Source organism: Triturus cristatus, chromosome 1_2, assembly GCF_964204655.1.
Source record: "Triturus cristatus chromosome 1_2, aTriCri1.1, whole genome shotgun sequence".
Classification (NCBI taxonomy): domain Eukaryota; kingdom Metazoa; phylum Chordata; class Amphibia; order Caudata; family Salamandridae; genus Triturus; species Triturus cristatus.
Genome location: NC_140580.1, coordinates 381116534 through 381138004, shown reverse-complemented (window position 1 = coordinate 381138004; position 21471 = coordinate 381116534). Strand labels below are relative to the sequence as shown.

The 21471-nt window shown below is 48.9% G+C and overlaps 1 protein-coding gene across 1 annotated transcript in view; it reads right to left on the bottom strand.

The window, feature by feature from the left end:
* The window catches only part of LOC146867398 (heparan-alpha-glucosaminide N-acetyltransferase-like), a 1041362-nt gene that overhangs the window by 265516 nt on the left and 754375 nt on the right, over nucleotides 1–21471 (bottom strand). Inside the window, exon 12 of the mRNA XM_085605125.1 lies at nucleotides 15689–15813. Coding sequence (XP_085461251.1) covers nucleotides 15689–15813 — 125 coding nt within the window. The remainder of the gene's footprint in view (nucleotides 1–15688; nucleotides 15814–21471) is intronic.

Below are 21471 nucleotides of genomic sequence, written 5' to 3'. Positions count from 1 at the left end.
CGTTATAGTTAGTTCTGCTAACTATAACTCGCACACCCGCAATCAACTGCTGATGATGTCACATATTACATCATTCATGACATGGTCAGTGACATCACTGATGACATCACTGATGACATCTCAAATGACATCACTGATGACATCATCCAGTGAATGTGGTTTGTTCGTTATTTAAATATGTATTATATATATAGCAATCTGCATTGAAGAATGAGTGGATATATAAATATCTGGGTGGAGGATTTAGTAGCAGTGTGATTGACTGTTTACTTGACTAATTTATAGTGTCTCACTAAATATATTGGATAGTGACTAAACTGTGAGAATATCTGTATCAACTTGTCAGTTGTTGTGTAAACTGCTGCACCAGTTGGTTACTAGATACATGAAAGTCTATATTAGTTACTGATTAGTTAACTGAGTATTTGTATGGGAGAGTGAATGTGTGTGTGGTTCGGTGGGGGGGGGGTGTGACTGCCCAAAGATGTGAGAATAGTTGATTCAGTAGGTGTATGAGGTTAAGACTACATGTTATAACAGTTGTTTGGGTGAGTGAATCTCTTTATGGGTGTGGTGATGAGCAAATATATCTCTCAATGGTACATGTCCAACAAACTAGAAAAATAAACGACAGTGTATCTGACAGTTGTTGGATATAAATAAGTATAGATAAGACTCAGTGATTGTATGAGTGACTGTATGGATAACTGTATACTTGTAATAGTGATTTTATAACACACTAAGTATGAGTTACTATCTATATGAATAAATGAAACGGTGTTTGTATAAGTGTGTAGCTGAGTAAATGTAAGTATGATCCATTGTTTGCATAAGTGAGTAGGATGACTGCATAAGTGAATAGGATGTGCGCTGGTGTGTAATGTCGATTTAGGTGTATAAGTATATTTGATTGTGTTCTATTGATGATTGATAGCATGTATGAGTGAATCTATAGGTAAGTGATTAGATGTGTGTGTAGATCTAGGAATCACTGAGTGGGTTTTTAGAAACTTGTATTGGTGTGTCAATGGATTCAAATATGGTACTCTGTATTTTACAGTGAGTGATGTAAGGTTATACTACTGTATGATGAGGTGTATCTGATTGTCACGTGGATGATGTCATCAGTGATGTCATCAGTGATGTAATTTGAGATGTCATCAGTGATGTCACTGACCATGTCATGAATGACGTAATATGTGGCATCATCATCAGTGGATTGCAGGCTTGCGAGTTATAGTTAGCAGAACTAACTATTACGGGGGAATTTCAATTGTTTTGTACAAGTGAAATGTCCAGCTAAGGTTTTTTAAATGCTAATTCCTAACCATTTTAAATGCTAATTCCCAACTATAACGCCCCTGAAACCTATGGTTTCAGTGAATTTCAAAGGTTTTTTAAATGCTAATTCCTAACTATAACATATCTGAAACCTATGCTTTTTTCAGTGAATTTTAAAGGTTTTATAAATGATTATTTTTAAATATATAAATAGTTATATTTCGTTTTTTTATACTGTTTTTCTAAATTTTTTAAACTATTTATTTTTACATTGTAAATTACATTACATATTTTTAATATAAATGTAAAAAAACATGTTTTTAAAAATATTGAAACTCTAATATTGTTTATTTTATTTTATATTTTTTAAAATATATTTATACTATTTTTTTTATTGGTTTTTTTCAATTTTTTTGGGGAGTCGTGCACCCAACACTTGAGGAGTTGTGCACCCAATGTGTTAGAAGTCGTGCACCCAATGCGTAGGAGTCGCGCACCCAGCGCGTGCACACCAGGAGGCACGCTGAGCGCCGCACTGGGTGCGCGACATCTAATTTGCCCGTGAAAATTTCTTTTTTACCTATCACTAATTTCTATTCTCTCCGGAGACCTCATCCCCCGGGGCCTCTATAGAACGTTGGGGAGCCGGCTGCCCATGTCCTTCGTAAGCCGGCATTGCTTTTCCACAAAGGGAGCTACTAACATGCAGCTCCCCGTGTGGAAAAGCAATATGGTTTGCATTTTGAAAGAGAGAGCAGGTTTTCTGCTCTCTCTTTCAAAATCCAAACCAAGTTTGCTATGACAGGGTGGGAGCCTCGGCTCACGCCCTGCCATAGCAAACAGAAGTGTCCCGGGGGTGGGCACCCCGAGACACTGCAGGAGCCGGCCCGGGGGGGTGGCGGTCCCCAGGGCCATCGACGGCTCCAGGAGGGGGGCCACATGGCCCCCTCCCACAATATAAAAAGCCCCAGGGGTAGTGGTCCCCAGGGCTTAGGGGGGCCTTTGAGCCCCCCACCCAGTTATTTTGTAGCCCCGGGGGGTGTTGGTCCCCGGGGCTGGGGGGCCCCTCTGGGCCCCCCATCAAATTTTATGTTTTTTGCCCCGGGATTTGGTCCCCCCGGGGGCTAATTATTTTTTGGTTTTTACGGCAGAATCCGGGCTCCCCCTAAGCAGGTCGAGAGTCAGGGTTTTTCTACCCTGCCCCCTTTATATGTTTTGCACACTTGATCCACTGATTTCTTGAGCCTCGCTTCTACTGAGGCACAAAATGGCTCCCAACACTTCCTGGTTTGGAATGTTTACAGCCAGTTGACAGCCAATTAGCATGCAGCTCGTGATCGGGAGGGTGCGCACTGGGTGAGCATATGGTGCGCGGATCCTCCGAGGCCATAGATATATCTATGATTTTACTTTTGATTTTCTCAGCAACTACTGAATGGATTTACACCATTTAACCAAAAGGCACGAGTGTGAATGAAGGGCTACCTCTTTGCCAAATTTGGTGTAATTCCATTCAGCAGTTCGGGCTGCAGCTGCGATTAAAGGTTCCTATGGAAAATTGCATGGGGAAAACACATTTTAGGACCCCCTTTTTTCTCGGCCCCCGCTTGACGAATCACCCCAAGACTTTCAGGATAGGAGCGGAACGGAGTGCCCCACCAGTTTTTAACATTTCGCAAAGATTCGTCAACCGGCGCCAAAGTTATTCCAAATAGAATGTTGCGGATTTCCTATGGATAATAGGTCCTAACTCTAACTACCTACTGGCAACCGCCAGTAGGTAATATATATATATATATAGACAGACAGACAGACAGACAGACAGACAGACAGACAGACAGACAGACAGACAGACAGACAGACAGATAGATAGATAGATAGATAGATAGATAGATAGATAGATAGATAGATAGATAGATAGATAGATAGATAGATAGATAGATAGATAGATAGATAGATAGATAGATAGATAGATAGATAGATAGATAGATAGATAGATAGATAGATAGATAGATAGATAGATAGATAGATAGATAGATAGATAGATAGATAATCAAAGTAGGAAGACCCTACACACTTAGGCCTAGTTTTGGGATCCCAGGGGGATCCACCCAGGAACCATAAACATATATTTTTTGGGACATTTTCTGGCAAATTTTCTGTGGATCCACAAATCAGTGGTAACAATTTTTTTTAAAGCATGTGTGGGAGTACACTTTTTTTCTGTGCCTGCACGCTTATGGGGAGAGAAACAGAGATTGCTCCCACTTGGAAAAAACCTGGTCCCACCATGCCGGGGCAAAGCCGGTTCCGCTACACCCAGTATTCGTGTATGTGGGGAGCCAGTGGCCCCCAAATGTTGTGTGTTGTGGGTGCCCTGGGTGGGCAACGGGGCACCCACATTAGGATCCATGGGGGTGGTGTTTTCAGGGCCTGTTAAGGCTTGGTGAGGGGGGCTGTGCTCCTCGCTCCCCATAGAAATAAACATGACTCCGGGAAATGGGGTCCCCTAATCTGCACATAACAGACAGCCCTCACAACAGTCTTTTTATTAGCCCATAATCAGGGTGTGGTGGTGCATACAAAAGCATTGAATATGCAACAATACAAAGCATACAACATAAATCCAATCCCCCATAAATAGTTATACTCACTCATTCAACTCATGAGACAGACCTCTCTCACCATTATGTACACAACAAAGAAACAAAGACACATAGGAGACAAAGGGCCACTTACTCAGGTTTTGTTATGCTCCACCCCAACAAACTCCCTGAAACTGCGCAGATAAAACTAGCAACATTTAATGCATTCTCACATGCACAGCATGGGCGTCAATTCACCAAAATGCCAGCGGTAGCAGAAGGGATATCACACACCATTTGACCTTTACTTTGACTCACAAGCACATGCTTAAACATACATACACATTCACACACTCCCTCTGAGATAATCACACTCACCTGCAAGCATGCATAAATCATACATTTAAAGAGCATTTTTATGTACCTTAGCTGTCAGATAGGGTCATATTCCAGCTACTTATATTCCATTTTTTATTACACTAATAGTGAATAAAACTATTCACTATTTTTGTAATAAAATATTTGACAGGAAACCAGGAAAATGGAGCTCCAACTGACATCCATAAGGGCAAGCTCTTCCTATGTTCCAGGCACTGATTTTGCCACCTCTGAGGCCAGGGTTTGCAAAAACAGTGCCAGGGGTAGCAAGGGGCAAAACAGGGGTCACAGCTTCGACCCCTGGCGACCCCTAAATGATGTCTATGAGGCACAGCATCACATCATACATAAACCACCAACCTGCAATGTGATGAATCACTGCCTACGCTCTTGCTGAGCAATGGCCAATCAACCCCAATCGAGAGGCAAATCTTTAGAAGTTACCTGGCTCATCCACCTGTATACACGAAACACCACAAAGATCGTTCTATATCAAACTCTTGTTAATTTGGGGGCGTGCCCAACCGGGCAGCGAGATGGCCGCTCTGTGAGTGAGCTCCGCCGGCTGCACTCATTAATCCTGCAACAATCCTGTTCCGGACACACACAGCGTCCCGATTTGCACACCAGTTGACAGCGGAAGCCCTGGTGCCTCACCGATCGAACTTTGGAGGTTGCGGGATGGGAGGAGGCCGAGCTGTGAACCTGGGCGTCCTGTCCGAGTCGGCATAGAGTCGGAAGCCTGCCGCCCTGGAGCCTGGGGCAGGCGAGGACAGATACTGCGGTCCGGGGATCGTAGGGCCTGAGGATAACCCCCGTGTCATGAAGTACAAGCCAAGGTACGCGAGCAGAACACCTCTGAGCAGCACCGGTGGGACACTAATACGCTGGGGCTGCAACACCAGTCTATATATATCCGGCTGATAAGAGCGTAGTCGCGGATGCCTCCCCCGGGCCTGACTTGGGAGAGCCCGGAAGGCGGGACCGCCATTTTGTGTGAGGGTTCGGCGCTCGGCTAGAGGCTGGCCGCGGGAGAGATTTCCCCGGTCTGACCTAGGAGCTGCCCCGTATTGAAGCGAAAACACTGCGGAGAGAGCCGGTAAATTACTGTTAAAGGCTCACACAAACAATTCCCCCTTGGTCGGAGACTGACCCTGGGATGCGGCGCCGCTTCTGGGAAGACCGCACTGCACCCGACCCTGCCCCACCGCATATGTGCATGCGACATTCATGAAACACGCACCAAGTTGAAACCAAAGCTGCGCATGAGGGGGAAATCTGCTGATTGTGCTCCGCCTGAACTGTAGCTGGAGCTATCACCGGTGCAAACGCCCTGAAAGACACAGAACCCTTGCACCTAATGTATATTGGCTTAAGGTAGAGCCTTGTGGATGCCCAACATAGCGTGGACGGAGCGGCAGCACTCCTGGCTCCTTCCTGTGGACGACACCTCAGACACATAACGTGAGTGCTGCGCTGCGCAGAGTCATTCTACCAGGCGCGGGCGGAGTGGCGGACACATTCACTAGCTGCAGGCTGAGAGAAGTTGCAGGCACCATTGTGAGTTAAATAACCAAGGCACAACAGGGCCAGGACATAGGCCTCAAGGGGCACTTGTGTGATGACACACCAGGGGCGGCGCTGCAGTACTGTACACTAATCCTGGGTCCTGCAGGGGTGTGGACGCTGCGGGAATGCCATTGTATGCAAAGCCAAATCTGTAAGACTGGGCACTAAGGCATCTGCGATTGTCCTGCCCGGGCCTGGTGTCCGAGAGAAGGGGTGCTCCGCCGCTGACATACAACCCACTGAGAAATCTAGTGGAGCCCGAGACCAAACCCTGCGCACTTGGTGGCCCTGTTGCGGCTAGGCAGTGTACGTGAGGAGTAGGAGGTGTGCATCTGGGGTGCCGGGTGCGGCCTTTGACACTGCCGTATAGATAAGCAGCTAACAGGCACTGGTGTATAGCTACACCTGAAGTGAAACCCTGAAAGTGAACACGCCTGGGGCATCGCAATGGGGGGGAAAAATGATGCAAGATAGCCCAAACTTACTTTCGAACAAAAGCGCCAGGCCAAACAAAACGCGGTAGACCTGGAATCGGCGGAGTCTTCCTCGCAGGGAGCTGATTCGGACATTGATTTCAGGGCACTGACGATGGAGGTTAGATCGAGCCTCAAAAGCATAGATACCAAACTTGACGCCATGTCCTCACAGCTGGATTCGGTGAAAAAACAGGTAGACACTCACGAAACCAGGCTGGACTGCCTAGAAAACAGGCACACAGAGTGCTGCGAGTTCTAACAAGACACCAAACAACATCTTACAACTATAGAAAAAGAGCTGGAGTTCCTCCGGGCTAAAACTGATGATTTGGAAGCACGCTCTCGAAGATCTAACATTCGCATCACGGGCATTCCGGAGACGACGAACACGGGCAGAATGGAGGTGTACGTGTCAGACCTGCTCCACGAAATCTTCCCAGCTCTCTCACAGGTATTTACGGTCGAAAGGGCGCACAGATCGCTTGGGAAACAACCGCCGGTGGGATCGGCACCGCGCCCCATTCTTGCTAAGATTCTGAATTTTCAGGACAGAGACCTTATCTTACGCCTGGCTCGGGAGAAGGGCAAAATCACGCACAAAGGCAACAACATCTCCTTCTACCCTGACTTTACTCCTTTGGTGCAGGCCGCCCGGAAAGAATTTTTGCCGGCTAAAAAACTGCTACTTCAAGCTGGCATCCAGTACTCACAGCTATATCCAGCAAAATTAAGGGTGATGCATGAGGGCACCGCACATCATTTCACAGATGCCCAATCGGCCCTGAAATTTGCCAAACATATCTGTGGTGCTGGGGCGAGAAAGAAGTCACCAAGATTAGGGGAGGAAGACGGACATCTGAGTGACAATGGCTGATCACATTGCGAATATGTAGAGTGTAATATATGCATACGTTGTCTTACTCTGATGGTCAGATAGAAGCTCCTCTACACCTAAAGTTGCTCTGGTGAGCCTGTTTTGGATTATGAGAGGGCGCGGAGATATTGCCCCTGTTTTTGGTGATTTGTTGCTGGAATAAGCTAACATTATAATGCTCCGCCAGGGTGAAAGTTGTGAACTGTGTGAGGTGGTCAACGCTGGTGACGTGGATGGACTGGTATAGTGCAGCCACCCTGTGCAAACGGGGGTGTACGCTTGGAGCACCACGCCCCCATGGGGTGTCTCCCACTGTTTTTGTTTTTAGTTTGCCAACACGCTATGCGTGTATACAGAGGGGATTTGCCACAACCTGATTGGGGGGTTGGTGCGGGTGGGGGGTGGTGGGGGGGGGAGTTGGGAAGTTCAAAGTTGCTCAAGTACTGGTACGATGAAAATGTTTTCACACAAAGTGATATGGTTATGCTCTATCCTTGCTCAAGATGTGCATCCTGGTTGGTATATACTAAGCTATGCAGCAGCACTGTAAATATTACGCAGAGTGCGAAGTGGGATGGTAGGCGCTAGGATATTGACATGGAACATTAGAGGACTCGGGGACTACAAAAAGGCTAGATTAATGCATGGGTTCCTCTCCAGGCATAATGTGGATATATGTTTTATACAGGAAACACACATCAACTCCACTCCATCACCCAGACTGAAACACTCAAGATGGGCACGGGTGTACTCCGCCATTTACTCTAATTACGCTAGAGGGGTGGCGATCCTCATCCGTAATGGGCTAGACTGGAAAGAGCACCACACTATATTAGACAAAGACGGTAGATACGTTATTACACATGGCACACTTCAGGGGAGAACACTGGTGCTGGCGGCCATTTACGGCCCTAACGTGGATGACCCAGAATTCTTCAGAGCTGTATGGGCACAGATTGTTCAACAGTTGTCCTGGGTGGAGACTTCAATGTTGTGCTTACTGATGCGTTGGATCGTAGAGGCGCAGTGGGGCCTACGCATACCAGAGCCCGTCAGGCTATCTTGGATATAATGGAAGAGGGTCTACTCTCAGATGTGTGGAGATCTAGGCACCCCAATGACACTGTAGGGACATGCATAACGAGTCAACAGGCGGCGTGGTCTCGCCTGGACTACTGGCTGGTGTCACCAGATGTGGCTTCCTGGGTGGTGGGGGTGGACATTCAAGCCAGATCGCTCTCGGATCATGCCCCTTGCTTGTTGGAGATAAATGTACCAAATGCCCCTACTCGTGCGTTCTCCTGGCGTTTACCCCCTCATGCACTTACCGACTCCACTTTCACTGAAGAAATAAGAGCAGACATTGTGAAGTATTTTGAAGACAATGCAGGGTCGGTCACTACCGAGGCCGTCCTGTGGGATGCATTTAAGGCGGTGGTCCGCAGCCAGTGCATCTCTAGACAGGCAGGTGTCCTAAAAGCAATCCGCAATAGTCTAAGCAATTTGGAGAGGGAATTAAAAGAGTTAGACATGCGCTTCTGCAATGACCCTTCACCCGAGTTGGCGGTACAGGTGAAAGCTAAACTGCTGGAATTCAATGAGAGGTAAAATTCCTAGGCAAACAAACGGAGGCGCGTACATACGGGGAAGGGGACAGACCAAGCAGAACCCTAGCGAGACTCATATCTCCACGCTCACAGTCAAACTATATACACTCCATTAAAAACAGCAAGGGGACACTCATTGTAGGGCAGGAAGCAGTTCTTAACACATTTGCAGAGTTTTACTCGACCCTATATACCTCCAGACAGACTACTACTCCGGCATCCCTAGACGCATTCCTAGACTCAATAGCCATCGTATGGTTTAACGACTTCCATCGTCGGTATATGGATGTCCCAGTTACTGCCCAGGATATAGCTCAGGTAATAAAAAGTATGCCCGCAAACAAGGCCCCGGGACCAGTTGGTCTGACGACAGCCTTTTACAAGGCCTATGTCGGAGAATTGGCCCCCAGACTCCACTCTGTCTTTGCCGAGGCCCTGGAGACCGAATCTCTGCCCGACTCGATGCGCGAAGCATTAATAATAACGCTGCTAAAGCCGGACAAGGATTCCCAAGTATTAGACTCGTACCGTCCCTTATCCCTAATTAACGTGGATGTTAAAATCTACGCTAAAATCATCGCGGACAGGCTACAGCCCTTGTTACCAATGGTGGCACTGCCTGATCAATCTGGGTTTATCCCTGACCGGGCCACATCGCACAACCTCAGAACGATATTTTCAGTCTTACACTATTTACATCCTTCCATACAGGCGGCGGTCATTTTCTTAGATGCTACGAAAGCGTTTGATTCGCTGGAATGGCCCTACCTTTTTAGGATCCTCGGCAGGATGGGTTTTAGCCCCCTCTTCATAAACTTGATAAGATTGTTATACGACGCTCCCAGGGCAAGAGTGCGTGTAAACGGACTTGTATCCCAGCCATTTGACATCTCCCGTGGGACTAGGCAGGGGTGCCCCCTATCCCCATTACTCTTTGCTATAGCCATGGAGCCTCTTGCGGCTAGAGTCAGACAACATCACACAGCGAGAGGTATAGGATTCAGCTCTCGCAGCCTGCTGATTTCCCTATATGCGGACGATGTCACGCTGTATGTCACGAACCCCGCTGAGAACTTAAACCCACTGTTGAGGGAGTTCGTCCGCTTCGAGGGTCTGGCAGGGGTATCCATCAACTGGTCCAAATCTGTCGCATTCCCCTTGACAGATACCACATCGGAAGTGTTATCTGATTATCCCTTACGCTGGGAAACTGACTCAGTCAAATACTTGGGGGTTTGGATCAGTCGCAACCTGAAAGATTTGTGGACTCTGAATTTTGGCAGAGCGGTGGACTGGCTGGAAGGGAAGATAGAAATCTGGAACAAGCTCCCCCTGTCTTTGGTCGCGAGAATAGCCCTAGCAAAAATGGTGGTTCTTCCAAAATTCTTATATCTATTTGTAAACCTCCCGATACCCCTGACTGCACACTTTCACGCTCGAGTAAGATCACTACTGTTGACGCTGGTCTGGGCTGGTGGTCAGGCAAGGTCATCTTGGGCGCTGCTTACACTCCCATTGAGGCAGGGCGGACTGGGGGCCCCTGATATGAAACTATACCCGCTATGTGCGCAAGCACAATTTCTACACTTTTGGGTTTTTCCCACTCCTTGTCAGCCACATGTTGCGGTGGAATTGGCTGTCGCTGCCCCATCGCCACTGAGCGTAGCACTATACGGGAAGGCGCCTCGTCCATCAAAAGACGTGGACACAGTGGACATGCTCCAGTGGACGTGGCGGGAATTACAGAAGAGGGCAAAACTCCCACTTCTTTATGCACCAGCCATTCCCCTGCGAGGCAATCCAATGATGCCCTGCCTACAAGATAGAGGGGGTGACGTCACTATTAGGGGGGAACCCCTGCATACATTTGCCGACATCTACCCCAATGGCACCTTCAGGGATCCCGGTTCTGGAGGGGCTGACCCAACTGAGTCCTTCTCTGACCTCTTCACTTACCACAAGCTCAAAGAATCCTGTAAAGCACTGTGGCCTCAGTTTCCAGAAGAACCCCTGCAGCTCCAGGCGCTACAAAACTTGCTCTCGAAAACATCTTCTAAAAAACTTGTGTCCAGGTTATACAACTGTATGCAGGAACAGTCCCCTGTCATTGTACCTTCTTCCATGCATGCATGGAATGCGGAATTGGAAGATCCCTTGTCCGAAGACCAGTGGGCCTTCTGCTGCAGACAGCTAACGGAACTATCGCCTAACTATAGGTTGCGACTGGTGCATTTCAAGTTTTTACATAGGTACTATCGTACTCCAAAGTCGTTACACCGCATGGGTCTTAGGGAGGACGATACGTGCTGGAAATGCGGATCCGAAAATGCTTCTTTTATACATGTGGCATGGAGCTGCCCGAGGCTAGAAGAATACTGGTCAAACATTTTTATGGCTATTAACCAAATCTTACTCAGAGCCGATACGCCATCTCCACACCGCGGGTTGCTGGGGTATGTTCAAGATACTATACCAAAGAATAGGAAACTACATGCGCTATTGCTCCTTTATGCCAAGAGACAGGTGGCGGTGCGCTGGGGTCGTAGATCACTGCCAAAATTCACTGAGTGGGTGAAGGATGTGACATATGGTAACACGCAACTCGAACGCTATTGGGAAACGATGCCGACTGCTTCCCGGCCCAGAGACATCTGGGAGCCTTTCCTACAGTGGTCGCGAGAAAGAGCGAGCTCCCCTAATTCCACACATTCGCTGTCTGGAGAGGTCTCTGATGATATGGGTTGACACTGTCTGGCGGGAGAATGCGTTCACCTGTACTGCTGGGCTCTGTGCACTTTCAAATTTCATTGATGACTTCTGTGGGTGGTGGGATTGAGATCGAGCCTCGTTGTCTGGAGGGTGTATTGCCACAAAATGCCTATCCCGGAGTCCGGATATTACAATGTGTAGTCCTGCGCCTATTGCACCGTACCACAGTCAGATCTATATGTGTATTTTTTGCTGCTGTATACAAATACTAAATACGAGATACTTCCTTCGTAGGTTTTGCTCCTCCATTACTAGAGCAATGAGTTTTTTATCTGATACTTTCCTTTTGTACCATCGTTCGTTTTGTTTATGTTCATACAAAAGTGGATTTGGGTGTAAAAGAAAATCAATATTCGTCTACATACTGTTTTTACAGTGTCTGATTTGATTAGAGTATTTTTTTTTTTTATGGAAATATGAATGTACACAACTGTAATGTCATTGACTTGCTAACCTGAATAAACAAATTAAAAAAAAAAACTCTTGTTAATTTCACACTAACTCACACAAACCATTTCTAAACCTAACATTGTTAAAACCAATTTCATTGTGTGCACTGCATTGCCAAATGCAATGCAGCACACTCAACAAAATTCGTTTTATTTATTTATTTGTTTACTTACCTCCGTTGGGCCGTATTCCATAGTTTACTACCCCCCCACCCTGCTCCTCCCCCGCCCCACCGCCCCACAGCACTCTCACCACCGGCCGCTACTGCTCAGTCCTGCTCCACTTTTGGCGGGAGGACTGGTGGTAAAATTAGGTAAAGTAGGAGGTGGGTCTACCTTCACCCTACACCACCCCTCAGGTGGGGCAGACGAGGTAGACCCCCACTTTGCACTATCTATCTTGAGGATGGAGATAGTAGCCAAATAGAAGCCAGTGTATGCCTAACCCACCCACGTGGTGTCAGCATAAAGAGGGTGTAGACAGCCCACAGGTAGATAGCCCGTTGGCTACCGACTTCCTACGCTAAAAACACCCCATAATTCAAAATTTTGGTGGCTTCCGAGAACCTGACTTCAGATTCGATGGACACAAGAAGATGACAGAAAAAGAAGACTGCAGTTCAAGAACTGAGACCCGACACAGAAGAAAAAGGCATGAACCCCTGCCGTTGCCAAGGACTCGACAATTGCAACCTGGTGTCTCTTCTGAAACCTGTGAGGCCTCCAAGAAACCCTAGAGCCTCCCCCCTCTCCAGCCTCTGCAAATTGCCAAGAACCTCCCCTTGGCTAGTGGCTCTAGTCCTTGTCGTGCATTGATAAAGAAATCACTGTAGTCGAGGACTGGTACACTCTGTGTCAACACGACTCACCACTGAAAAGAAACATGGCAGCTGCCCAGGCCAGTTGGTTCCCCTTTCTGTTGGAATTGACCCCTGCATGCCTCCATCAACTCAATGGATCCTCTCAGCACAGCGACCGACGCTGGAACCAGCCCCGCTCCAGGGAGGCAGGATACTCTTGCCAGTGGCATTGACAACATACAACCGCAACGTGTGCACAACCGCCTCCTCCGGGGTAGTCTGTCCTTCATCACACCTGTGGGCTGACTGTTACTGGTGATCTCCGAAACCAACTCACACGACCCCCAGTACCTCCGATCCAGGTCCAAACTGACTGTCGGTGGTGCCCGATTCCTGCAAAGACCATCATGCTTCAGGCTAAGATCACCTCTGACATTCCAAGGGACTGTGGTCATCCTTCCAGTAACCACGACAGCTGGGTTGGCGGTGTTCCGAATGCATTGGCTTACAGTGACCTGCTGCCCACGACCACTACTGTAACCAGGGTGGCAGTAGACTGAACTCCATTGTGACTATAGCCCTCCATTGCGCTCCCCGCTAACTATTTGATGGTATCAACCACTGAGTGCCTAGATACTGAAAGTACTGCAAACATTGAACTGTACTGCATTTATTACAATCCTCACAAGTATGCGAATTATTCATCTGAGTATTTTGAATTTTACAAAGTATATTCCCAATTTGAAGTCTTGCTTCTCAATTCTTATATAAAGATTTTGTTATTTTTATACCACATCAGTCTCAGATTTATTCTTGAGTGTGTCTCATTTATTGCCTCTGAGTAGAGTACAACAAATGCTTGACACTGTCCTCTGATAAGCCTAACTGCTCGCCCACACTACCACAGAGAGAGAGTTAGTATTATCTACTTACTGCCTCTATCTTCCTCTAGGGATTTCTCGCACTCTCTACATAGTGTACTTTAATTTAGTACACTGTACAAAGAGGCGGTATCTTGCACGCACAAATGGACATTCAGGTTGAGAAAGCTCTGCAATGCCAAACAATGAAGACTGAGCAATACAAAATCAATCACGCCTAACATGTAGTTGAAAACTAGCACTACCATAGAATCTAATGATCCTTGAAGCTGTGTCAGTCACTGGATTCACTACCTTATCAATACTCATACCATGAACGTCATTAAGGGGTCGCCAGATATCACAGCTGTAACCCATGGATTGCCCTTGCGACCACTGGCACTGTCTTTGCAACCCCTGGCATTCAGAGTGGGCAAAATCAGTGCCAGGAACATAGTGGCAGCTCATCCCTATGGATGTGGGTTGGGCTCCACTCTATTTTTTCTCAATTGTTTTAGTACACTAATAGAGAACAATATTTAATTATTATTCACTATTAGTGTAATAAAAAAATGGAGTATGACCTTACCTAGCAGCTGAAATAGGTAAAAAAAATTAAAAATGTATGTTCTGTGTGTGCTAACACAAGAGATAGTGTGTGTGTATGCGTAAGCATGTGTGTGTGTGTGAGAAATTGAAGGTCAAGGGCATGTGATGTCACATCCACTACTGGTATTTTGGTGAATTGACATGTATGACTCATAACCTGAAGCAGGTAACAAATTTATCTTCTGCAATAACTGGCAGTCTTCTTGCATGAATAGGAATTTTGGACTACCATGGATTCTATATTATAACAACACGACATTTTCAAGCTTCAAAAACACTTTATTTTATGCACAAACACATAGAGTGGCTAACAATTTTACATTACTTCAAACTCATGAAGTTTAAGTGCAGCAGGTCTTATTACATTTATGCAAATGCTTAAACCATTTAAAAGTAGCAAACTTCTATCAATTCAAGAATTTTCACACAAAGCGGTCACAGGTTTAGATGTTTTTGTAAAGTACCAATAAGCAACTAATTTCCAGAACCGCGGGACAGTAAGAAAGCTGGTGCTACAGCCTCCATAAATTGACAACACCATTTTTTCAACATTGTTCCTTGTCTTGCTGAATGTAGTGTGAATATCTCTTTACACAAGTAGAGCTATCAGGTAAAAGCCAACCTGATAAAATGAGTCTGCACTTTTTCATGCCAACGGTGCAATGGCGCTCCCACATAGTCTCCAAGATCATAATTGGTCAATGGCTACACTTTTTCCTAAATTATTTGGGCCCTAATTCCAAATTCAGAGCCACCCCCTGATCGAGTGAAAATGCTAGTTTGGGCCTGAAAGTAATTTCACGTTACATGATATTTGCTCATGTGCTAATTGCACATATGCTATTTACTCACGGGTGAATGGCGTATCCTGCAATATTTGTGCACAAGTTTACAACAGGTAAAACCTGGTGAGCATCTTATTGGAAAATACTTTGAAATTCTGATTCCCACACCCCAGAATGAATTCAAGGTCAGCAATTCTAACTTGTGCGCTACGATGCGCAAATTGCAATTATGTGCTATTTGCTAGAAAGTGTCTTGTGATGTTTTACCTGCCGACAACCCCATGGCAAGTAAATAGCACAATATAAGCCATTTGCACTTGGGTAAATAGAACCTGTGAAATTAGAACAAGGGAAAGGCCACACACCTTAGAATTTAATTTCGGATGCACACTGTTGAGTCGTCATCAGGGCCTATGTGCAATAAACTGGCCCCACTCCCTACAATCTAGTTACCCCCACCCCCTCCACCCTCTGTCGAATTTAGCCTCTTTCTCCCCCATTTGACCCTTGGGACAACATTGCAGCTCGTGCCACAGGTCTCCCTAAACAGCCTCTGGACGAGGCCATTATTGTCTTTAACGAGTGATTCCCAAAATGTGAATGTGACGCTTTTGTTTTTCAACTTCTGCCACTGGCGGTTACTTACGTGGGGCACCCCGGCACGCGCAGCAGAAAGGTCAGGCTGAGCCAGAGCGTCTCGAGGAGGCCGACGACCACCCACTCCGGCCAGTACAGGACGACGTCTCTAACCGGAGCCCACCAGGCGAGGGTCTGCGGGGGGAGAGACAGAGGGAGACGGTCAGAGCAGGGCTGTCGGCACTCACAGAGGCTTCGCTACTCCGTGCGGACATCAATATTTAAAGCCTTGTTCCATTCTGGCAGGTCAGCAGGAATGGCCGCGATTACAGTGGAGAACACCCTGCGAAGGAGGCCATTACTATCGTTATCCGTCTCCCAAGGCCGCCGCCGAGGGACTCGCAGAGGCCTGTGTGTTATTTACTCTTAAGTGTAACACGTGCTCTCCATCGCATCCCGAGCTCATCCTACAGCGGCCAAGGGACTGTGCACAAGACGATACCTATGAAGTGCTTGGAGCTTGTCCAAGGAACTGCAAATAGTAGTCTGACTTGCTTATAGCACTGTGTATTGCTTGTATACCGTTTACTGTGCCTACTTACTCATACTATGCATGTGCTTGCAGTACTGTGTATTGCCTGCATAGCCTTTGCAGTGCCTGCTTACTCATAGTATGCATGCGCTTCCAGTGCGCTTCCAGTTCTGTGTAGTGCCTGCATAGCTTTTACTGCGCCTGCTCACCCATAGTATGCGTGCGCTTGCAGTACTGTGTAGTGCCTGTATACCCTGTGCTGCGCCTGCTTACCCATAGTATACGTGTGCTTGCAGTACTGTGTAGTGCCTGTATACCCTTTGCTGCGCCTGCTCACCCATAGTATGCGTGCACTTGCAGTACTGTGAATTTCCTGAACCGCCCTTGCTGCGCCTGCTCACCCATAGTATGTGTGTGCTTGCACTTCTGTGTACTGCCTGTACACCCTGTGCTGCGCATGCTTACCCATAGTATGCGTGCGCTTGCAGTACTATGTAGAGTCTGTATAACCTGTGCTGTGCCTTCTCATCCATAGTATGTGTGAGCTTGCAGTACTGTGTAGTGCCTGCATACCCTGTGCTGCGCCTGCTCACCAAAAGTATGCGTGCGCTTGCCGTACTCTGTAGTGCCTGCATAGCTTTTGCTGCGCCAGCTGACCCATAGTATGCGTGCGCTAGCAGTACTGTGCAGTGCCTGTATACCATGTGCTGCACTTGCTCACCCATGGTATGCATGTGCTTGCAGTACTGTGTAGTGACTGTATATGCAGAGCTGCACCTGCTGAACCATAGTATGCATGCGCTTGCAGTACTGTGTAGTGCCTCTATACGCTGTGCTGTGCCTGCTCACCCATAGTATGCATGCGCTTGCAGTACTGTGTAGTGCCTGAATACCCTGTGCTGAGCCCGCTCACCCATAGTGTGCATGCGCTTGCAGTACTGTGTAGTGTCTGTATACCCTGTGCTGTGCCTGCTTACCCATAATATGTGTACGCTTGCAGTACTGTGTAGCGCCTGTATACCCTGTGCTGCGCCTGCTCACCCATAGTGTGTGTGTGTATGCTTGCAGTACTGTGTAGCGCCTGTATACCCTGTGCTGCGCCCACTCGACCATAGTATGTGTGCGCTTGCAGTACTGTGGAGTGCCTGTATACCCTGTGCTGCGCCTGCTCACCCATAGTATGCGTGCGCTTGCAGTACTGTGGGGTGCCTGTATACCCTGTGCTGCGCCTGCTTAACATAGTGTGCGTGTGCTTGCAGTACTGTGTAGTGCCTGTATACCCTGTACTGCGCCTGCTCATCCATAGTATGCGTGCGCTTGCAGTACTGTGTAGTGCCTGTGTACCCTGTGCTGCGCCTGCTCACCCATAGTATGCTGCGCTTGCAGTACTGTGTAGTGCCTGAATACCCTGTGCTGAGCCCGCTCACCCATAGTGTGCATGCGCTTGCAGTACTGTGTAGTGTCTGTATACCCTGTGCTGTGCCTGCTTACCCATAATATGTGTACGCTTGCAGTACTGTGTAGCGCCAGAATACCCTGTGCTGCGCCCACTCGACCATAGTATGTGTGCGCTTGCAGTACTGTGTAGTGCCTGTATGCCCTGTGCTGTGCCTGCTCACCCATAGTATGCATGCGCTTGCAGTACTGTGTAGCGCCTGTATACCCTGTGCTGCGCCCGCTCACCCATAGTGTGTGTACGCTTGCAGTACTGTGTAGCGCCTGTATACCCTGTGCTGCGCCTGCTCACCCATAGTATGCGTGCGCTTGCAGTACTGTGTAGTGTCTTTATACCCTGTGCTGCGCCTGCTCACCCATAGTATGCGTGCGCTTGCAGTACTGTGTAGTGCCTGTGTACCCTGTGCTGCGCCTGCTCACCCATAGAGTGCGTGCGCTTGCAGTACTGTGTAGCGCCTGTATGCCCTGTGCTGCGCCTGCTCACCCATAGTATGCGTGCGCTTGCAGTACTGTGGAGTGCCTGTATGCCCTGTGCTGCGCCTGCTCACCCACAGAATGCGTGTGCTTGCAGTACTGTGTAGTGCCTGTATACCCTGTGCTGCGCCTGCTCACCCATAGTATGCGTGCGCTTGCAGTACTGTGGAGTGCCTGTATGCCCTGTGCTGCGCCTGCTCACCCATAGAATACGTGCGCTTGCAGTACTGTGTAGTGCCTGTGTACCCTGTGCTGCGCCTGCTCACCCATAGGGTGCGTGCGCTTGCACTACTGTGTAGCGCCTGTATACCCTGTGCTGCGCCTGCTCATCCATAGTATGCGCGCGCTCGCAGTACTGTGTAGTGCCTGTATACCCTGTGCTGCACCCGCTCAGCCATAGTATGCGTGCACTTGCAGTACTGTCTAGTGCCTGCATAGCCTTTGCTGCACCCGCTCACCCATAGTGTGCGTGCGCTTGCAGTACTGTGTAGCGCCTGTATACCCTGTGCTGCGCCTGCTCACCCATAGTATGCGTGCGCTTGCAGTACTGTGTAGTGCCTGTATACCCTGTGCTGCGCCTGCTCATCCATAGTATGCGCGCGCTTGCAGTACTGTGTAGTGCCTGTATACCCTGTGCTGCGCCTGCTCACCCATAGTATGCGTACGCTTGCAGTACTGTGTAGTGCCTGTCTACCCTGTGCTGCACCCGCTCAGCCATAGTATGCGTGCGCTTGCAGTACTGTGTAGTGCCTGTATACACTGTGCTACGCCCGCTCACCCATAGTATGCGTGCGCTTGCAGTACTGTGTAGTGCCTGTGTACCCTGTGCTGCACCTGCTCACCCATAGTATGCGTGTGCTTGCAGTACTGGGTAGCGCCTGTATACCATTTGCTGAGCCCGCTCCTCCCTAGTATGCGTGCGCTTGCAGTACTGTGTAGTGTCTGTCTACCCTGTGCTGTGCCTGCTTACCCATAGTATGTGTACGCTTGCAGTACTGTGTAGCGCCTGTATACCCTGTGCTGCGCCTGCTCACCCATAGTGTGCGTGCGCTTGCAGTACTGTTTAGCGCCTGTATACCCTGTGCTGCGCCTGCTCACCCATAGTGTGCGTGCGCTTGCAGTACTGTGTAGTGCCTGTATACCATTTGCTGCGCCAGCTTACCCATAGTATGCATGTGCTTGCAGGACTGTGTAGTGCCTGTATACCCTGTACTGCGCCTGCTCATCCATAGTATGCGTGCGCTTGCAGTACTGTGTAGTGCCTGTGTACCCTGTGCTGCGCCTGCTCACCCATAGTATGCTGCGCTTGCAGTACTGTGTAGTGCCTGAATACCCTGTGCTGAGCCCGCTCACCCATAGTGTGCATGCGCTTGCAGTACTGTGTAGTGTCTGTATACCCTGTGCTGTGCCTGCTTACCCATAATATGTGTACGCTTGCAGTACTGTGTAGCGCCTGTATACCCTGTGCTGCGCCTGCTCACCCATAGTGTGTGTGTGTATGCTTGCAGTACTGTGTAGCGCCAGAATACCCTGTGCTGCGCCCACTCGACCATAGTATGTGTGCGCTTGCAGTACTGTGGAGTGCCTGTATACCCTGTGCTGCGCCTGCTCACCCATAGTATGCGTGCGCTTGCAGTACTGTGGGGTGCCTGTATACCCTGTGCTGCGCCTGCTTAACATAGTGTGCGTGTGCTTGCAGTACTGTGTAGTGCCTGTATACCCTGTACTGCGCCTGCTCATCCATAGTATGCGTGCGCTTGCAGTACTGTGTAGTGCCTGTGTACCCTGTGCTGCGCCTGCTCACCCATAGTATGCTGCGCTTGCAGTACTGTGTAGTGCCTGAATACCCTGTGCTGAGCCCGCTCACCCATAGTGTGCATGCGCTTGCAGTACTGTGTAGTGTCTGTATACCCTGTGCTGTGCCTGCTTACCCATAATATGTGTACGCTTGCAGTACTGTGTAGCGCCAGAATACCCTGTGCTGCGCCCACTCGACCATAGTATGTGTGCGCTTGCAGTACTGTGTAGTGCCTGTATGCCCTGTGCTGTGCCTGCTCACCCATAGTATGCATGCGCTTGCAGTACTGTGTAGCGCCTGTATACCCTGTGCTGCGCCCGCTCACCCATAGTGTGTGTACGCTTGCAGTACTGTGTAGCGCCTGTATACCCTGTGCTGCGCCTGCTCACCCATAGTATGCGTGCGCTTGCAGTACTGTGTAGTGTCTTTATACCCTGTGCTGCGCCTGCTCACCCATAGTATGCGTGCGCTTGCACTACTGTGTAGTGCCTGTGTACCCTGTGCTGCGCCTGTTCACCCATAGAGTGCGTGCGCTTGCAGTACTGTGTAGCGCCTGTATGCCCTGTGCTGCGCCTGCTCACCCATAGTATGCGTGCGCTTGCAGTACTGTGGAGTGCCTGTATGCCCTGTGCTGCGCCTGCTCACCCACAGAATGCGTGTGCTTGCAGTACTGTGTAGTGCCTGTATACCCTGTGCTGCGCCTGCTCACCCATAGTATGCGTGCGCTTGCAGTACTGTGGAGTGCCTGTATGCCCTGTGCTGCGCCTGCTCACCCATAGAATACGTGCGCTTGCAGTACTGTGTAGTGCCTGTGTACCCTGTGCTGCGCCTGCTCACCCATAGGGTGCGTGCGCTTGCACTACTGTGTAGCGCCTGTATACCCTGTGCTGCGCCTGCTCATCCATAGTATGCGCGCGCTCGCAGTACTGTGTAGTGCCTGTATACCCTGTGCTGCACCCGCTCAGCCATAGTATGCGTGCACTTGCAGTACTGTCTAGTGCCTGCATAGCCTTTGCTGCACCCGCTCACCCATAGTGTGCGTGCGCTTGCAGTACTGTGTAGCGCCTGTATACCCTGTGCTGCGCCTGCTCACCCATAGTATGCGTGCGCTTGCAGTACTGTGTAGTGCCTGTATACCCTGTGCTGCGCCTGCTCATCCATAGTATGCGCGCGCTTGCAGTACTGTGTAGTGCCTGTATACCCTGTGCTGCGCCTGCTCACCCATAGTATGCGTACGCTTGCAGTACTGTGTAGTGCCTGTCTACCCTGTGCTGCACCCGCTCAGCCATAGTATGCGTGCGCTTGCAGTACTGTGTAGTGCCTGTATACACTGTGCTACGCCCGCTCACCCATAGTATGCGTGCGCTTGCAGTACTGTGTAGTGCCTGTGTACCCTGTGCTGCACCTGCTCACCCATAGTATGCGTGTGCTTGCAGTACTGGGTAGCGCCTGTATACCATTTGCTGAGCCCGCTCCTCCCTAGTATGCGTGCGCTTGCAGTACTGTGTAGTGTCTGTATACCCTGTGCTGTGCCTGCTTACCCATAGTATGTGTACGCTTGCAGTACTGTGTAGCGCCTGTATACCCTGTGCTG